Below are 6,000 nucleotides of genomic sequence, written 5' to 3'. Positions count from 1 at the left end.
GGCAAAACGCTGCGTAGTAAGCAACGGCGGTCCTACTTAGCACCCTTTCTAACTATGTATCGTCCGCCACAGATCGGTCCGCCAGCTAACATCTGTTCAAGAAGACTAGGATCTAAACCAGTTGTTTCACAGGTCTGATGATTCCTACGAGAGGATGCTTATATGTCTCGCCAGGTCAGGGCACAGTAAAGACATAGACGGGCTACTCGCAGGCAACCCGTTTAGAGACACTTGAGACGCCCCTGTACACGTCCGCTCTCGAGGAGCCGAGGTTGGCGTGATGAGCCACTTGGATTTTCTCATGCCACTGTTAACCCTGGCCCTCTTCGCCGCTCGGTGCTTCTCGATCACCTACTACTACAAGGCGAACGAACCCGAAGACTTCCTCATCGGCGCACTGTTCCCCGTTCACCGACCTCCCTACACGCGCCAGAACGTGACGAGGCTCTGCGGAGAAACTTGGGAGCGACCGGGCATCCAGAGGGTAGAGGCGGCTCTCCAGGCCATCGACGAGATCAATAGTCGAGACGATCTGCTGCCCAACTCGACGCTGGGTATACAGATACGAGACTCGTGCTGGTTTTCGCCTATAGCGCTGGAGCAGGCCTCGCACTACATCCCGCTTTCGGCCTGGACCGGGGTCGAGTACCAGGAGGAGCCGTACCCGTACCAGCGCCGTAGCTCAGAGGAGTGCGAAGAAGAGGAGTCGCCCAAGAACCTGGTGGCCGTCCTCGGCCCGCTGGCTGCGGCCGGCGCTTCGGAGGTCAACAGCCTGCTGAGCCTATTCCGCATTCCTGAGATTGGCTACTCGACGATGGGACAGGAGTTGGGACTCCGGAGCAGGCTGGGCTTCTATGTCAGTCTAGTGCCCATGGAGCAGGCCCAGGCCAGAGCCATGGTAGACCTTGTGCGCTACTTCAACTGGACCTACCTCTCGGTCGTCTACACGGAAGGTGAGGGAACGTTTCGTTGAAAGTTTCATAGCCGTGCGTGAATTGTCGTAGTGGATACCGTTGTGATCAATAGTCGTCGAACAATAAACGTCGCTGGAGCCATTGTTTCTACAAGGTGACTTATCTTCCTCAGGGAAGCAACTGCTTTCTTTGGCAGCCGTTTATGTACGCAATTGCTCAATTTCCTGTACACTATAACACTTGGCCTTCCCTTACCCTACTGTAAGCACCAGCTTATTCTCCTCCCCCATTAAAAGTAGGCGAGGATGAGCTACGCGTACATGAATACTGCCAAAGAAAAGCAGTTGTTACCCTGACAAAGACTGGTCCCTTTGTCGAAACGTTGGCCTTAACGACATCCCTTGTTCGTACCACTGTCGAACATTTGAAATGTCGATCTTCCTGTGAACTTTTGCCTGGTTAGGACACACTTGAACATATTCATAGCCGTAAGCTGATGTTTTCCGAGACCTAGCTGCAACGCATTGAGCGGTGTTTTACTCAATGCCAGTGGGTAGGAGGACGATTGTCCGCCCGCGTTGTTACCAGTGCCTTCTGCCATTGCTATTCAAGCATAGTGCGTTTCTATAACATACAGCATATATCCTTCACTCTGTGGTGTAGTACAAATTGAGCGCGACGAACTTTCTTGTTTTCCAAAGAAGAAATCACTGCGGGACGGTGTCATGCCCATGCCACATGAGAGGCTTGACCATACATCGCCATCACTTATACGACGAAAGCAGAGTGTGAAAACGCTCATGTACCGAGATACTTAGGCACGCTAAGAAAACATCAGCAGGTCTAAATCCATCTGGACACCTCCACCCCGATGTATATCCCCAGCAAAAAACTGCTAACATTTGTTAGTCGCGGTAACTGTGGTTGCTGTTGCTTCGCGTCAGGTTAGCGACCAGATCGCTTACCCACCCAAAAAATGACAGTTGGTCGCAACGCTATTCTGAAACAGTGCTGACTACAGGAAAATAAACAGAAGAAATACAGAGCAGGCGCTATGTGAACTGCCGGTTTATCTTAAGTTGCATGAAATATGTAGCAAAAAAAAAGGCTAAAATGATGATATCACAACAAGTGTAACATACATTCCTAATTCTAGAAATAGAACCACAAAAAAGCTTGGTCGTCTGAATGAAAGTAGCTCTTAACGAAAAATTGCCACCCACTTCCAATAAAGCAGGAAAAGCAAGAAAGCAGAAAAAGGGATGTTTGAACACACCAAATTGGTTTATTGAAAGTAAGAACAGGCTGACTATATTCATCGTAACGCCATGTGGTCGCTAATTCAAATATTGTTGATGAACTTCTGACCGTAGAGAAGCATCCTATGAGCAGCGCCTGCATGTGTTATGGGAGGATATGTAATTGGACATATGGACTTCTTTGTTATTAATTATGTACGACTGCATGGTCCTGGAGAACCGAGCAGCATGTGCAAAGCTCGTGGTAAAGAGCCTTATTACACATCATGTAGTGCGAGTCTCATTACACGACAAAGAGCTATTGTAGCCAGTTACTATCACATTCTCTACTCGTATTTCAAATTCTGCGTCTTCTGTGTGACACGTGTACCAACTTCCCTTTCTGCTTTAAGCAGAAGTTGGCTTTTTGCCTGTGTACCGACCTTCTCGTTAATATTTTGTCAATATTACTACATATTTTGTCAACATTACTACATTACATTGATGACACAGTGGCACTACTTGTCATTTTCTTTAGATGCTCATTTCTTAAGATTTAACAAAAGAAAGGTAAGAACAAAGCAAGTCATACATGATATGTTAGAAGCGTAAAGGCACTAAATAGAGCTCACAACAGAGGTCACATCAAACAAACGGGAACATTAAATCAACTCTAAATGCTCGAAAAACAACTCACAAGACGGGTCACTAAAAGTATACTTGAATGCAAAGCCAGCTTACATAAATGCACTAATGGCAGCTGACAAGAAACGTCACATAAAACACGCTGAAAAGGTAAGTCAGCTGGTCATAGATTCGCAGAAGAAAAACGCGAAGTCGGTCACAGAAAGGTACATAAATTCAGGCCCGCCAAGGAACATAAAATAGGATAAACACAAACCGCTTATATTGGGTGATACCAGACGTAATCAATAATTCCCAACACTATCACTCAAAAAATCTCTGGAGCACCGTAGCGCTCGTATTTGTGATGCATCTGTCCACCATGGAGTTAGGATCTCCTCGAGGCTTAGTCAGGAAGTATTGTCACCACTGGCCGACACAGCATTCCTTTGCTGCTGACGTGGTCTAGTGTCACGGTTTTTCGGGATTCTGACTTCAGAACAACCTCGTACCATGGTACAACGTCGTCGCGTGCTTTCAAATGCCACACCGCTGCGAATGAGTCACTGCTTGACAGCAAGCGACTCTGTCCTTCCCTCCCCTCCCCTCGCCTTCTCTGTTGTCCTGTTGTCTGCATTCTTTCAAATTGCCTGCTTCAGGCTAATCACCTCAATTTCGAACCATTGCGCAACTCCGTCACGTGACATTAAATATCGCGCAATCCGAGTGGCTGCAGAAGCTTCAGAACTTCACTATTTATTTATTTATTTATTTATTTATTTATTTATTTATTTATTTATTTATTCATTCATTTGTTCATTCATTCATTCATTCATTCATTCATTCATTCATTTACTGTAGCATTTTAATGCTAGAATACATAATGATTGAACGCAGGAAGACAGCCGCGTTAGCAGTTATAGCCCGGGACACTTTGTTTGTGACACTTTGAACGTGAGCAGCGCTTTTCTGTTGCGTAGGTGCCCTCACAGCAAGAATAAAAAGTCAATACACGTTATTAGTCGTTACTGCTTATGCCTTTACATGAAGCCGCTAACTACAACGCAGTCGTTGCACTGATCCTTTTGGGCTCCAGTTTAACTGAGCGCCACAAAACAGCACCGCTAGAGGTCGGCCATTTCCGGTACTCCGTAAAACGCTCATTCATTCATTCATTCATTCATTCATTCATTCATTCATTCATTCATAGAAAGTTTGTCCGTGAAACGTCTGGCAAACAATGCCCTTCGAGAACATAACGGACAGCACCATCACGCACAGACAGGCCTTGGCTGCGTGCCATGTACACAGCCGCCAGCTCTCCTAAAAAAAAAAGTTAAGTGAAACGTGAGTGTTTCCAACCACAAACGGCCTCGTTGTCGAGCGTTAGCCGCGGCTAGGTGTGGTAAACTACAGCTGCTACCGGGTACCTACCAGTAAAATAGGTACAAGCGCGCTCTCGTCCAGGTGCTCAGCCTTTCTGGGGCCTCAATGTTTGGAAAGGCGTGTTTCTCCCAAACCCTTGGGCATACACACTATATAGGCGCTTTGAGTAGCAACATGGGGAATTTCCGCTATGGGACCCAGACCCCCCTTTTCCCGTGACATGGTTAAAGTGCGCACGGCTAAGCCCGGGATGGTCCGACTCCGATGTTCTCTGGTCCGCGCTGTCGCAACACACCAAACGCCTGCATGCTCTCGCAGACGCCCATGCACGCGGCACACTTTTTGGGATCAGTCATCTCGAAGTTGGCGCTACGCTCAGGATACTTATTAACATGTATGTCTTTCATAGTGATCTGCGTCAATTTCTGCGAGTGTAGCCAATTCTCAAAACTACCCTAAATGTGAGGTTACTCCGTCGAACATTACTGAGCAACTAATTGCACATTGCAGTATCGTGCAATTAATGTCAACCTCTCCACGTATGCCAGCTGAATAGGGTGAAGTCACGTGTAACCTGGCACAATCGACAATTTCCGAATATGTAAATCTTTCATAAGAACACCTTTTAGAGATGACGAAAGTGGCAATAATTGGAGATATCTAAACCCAACTTTTTTTTTTCCATAATCTCCCGGGTTTCGCATCATTCGGTGCTGTCTCGCGGAGTAGAACACATCAAGCCGAATTACACGGAATTGACATAGTAGTTAGTGCCAGTGAGTGCCATTTGTGTTCTGAGTAACAAAATATTAAATGGCGATATAAAACATGCGCATACAACGTCAGCTTATAAATATCCGTAAAGCACACGGACCTCTTCATAGGATAATCCATGATATTCCGCGGCTTCTTTGATTTTATTAAAGTAACAGAACTTGTTGCGTGGACATTTGGTTCATAATGCTTAGGAGGAAGTTATAGCCCTGCCAAGCGGGCAAGTTAAGTGCACTTCCGGAGGGTGCACTCGGTTTTAAGTGTACTTTCCCAAATCTAAACGTCGCAAGCGGGGTGTACTCGCAGAAGAGTGCATTCCTGTCGGAGTGCGTTCACGGAATGCACTTTTCTGGTTAAGTCCGTAGCCTCGCCGCCAGCGGTTTCATCGATACAATATGTAATGCATAGAAAAAGGACACAGAAGTTCATTCTAGCTGTTGAACAGCTTTTAACAAAATAATCAGAACAGAACTCGCTGATATTCTGTTCGAGCCGGATCAAATGCCGCCACGTCGCACACCACCACTTTGTTCTGGATTGGCCAGGCATTCGACTTGACCGGCCTTGACTTGTAACACTCTTATGATAAAAATATTTTCGTTTCTTCTTGATTGAATACAGATTAAGATTTTTTTATTTATAATACAACTAAAGCAATCGCTTTTTAGAAGGTGTCTTTTTATTTTAATCGACATCTTCAAAAAACAACTTTAGTCTGTCGCTTTTCTTTTCTTATTTTTTTTCTTTAAGTGCGAGTGCGCTCTGTTTTCCCGTTTAGCACCGCGTGAAGTGTCACTCAAGGTCCCGAAGTGCACTCCCCGTAAGTGCACTTGCCCGCTTGACACGGGCGTTAAAGCCCATCACAGATAAGGATGAGACGACCAAGGATGACACGAACTAGAGCAAACTTTCAACTAAGTTTATTTCGCTCAGACTCTTCTATATATAAGCGCATTGTCGCACATGCGCAATAAGGCAGAAAACGTCTTTAAAAAAAGGAAAATATGGTGATACATCTACAACAACAATACGCCACTGCAGCAGGCCGCGCAATCTCTCCTCGC

General features: G+C 45.9%; 1 protein-coding gene across 1 annotated transcript in view; it reads left to right on the top strand.

The window, feature by feature from the left end:
* Nucleotides 1-280: 280 nt before the first annotated feature.
* Nucleotides 281-6,000, top strand: part of LOC126522678 (metabotropic glutamate receptor 1-like) — a 30,906-nt gene continuing 25,186 nt past the window's right edge. The window contains exon 1 of the mRNA XM_050171453.3: nucleotides 281-953. Within this exon, the coding sequence (XP_050027410.3) occupies nucleotides 281-953 (673 nt within the window). The remainder of the gene's footprint in view (nucleotides 954-6,000) is intronic.

The sequence above is a fragment of the Dermacentor andersoni genome, chromosome 6 (genome assembly GCF_023375885.2).
Source record: "Dermacentor andersoni chromosome 6, qqDerAnde1_hic_scaffold, whole genome shotgun sequence".
NCBI classification, from domain to species: domain Eukaryota; kingdom Metazoa; phylum Arthropoda; class Arachnida; order Ixodida; family Ixodidae; genus Dermacentor; species Dermacentor andersoni.
The sequence above is the reverse complement of the archived record's forward strand: the minus strand, read 5'-3'. Positions and strand labels throughout refer to the sequence as shown.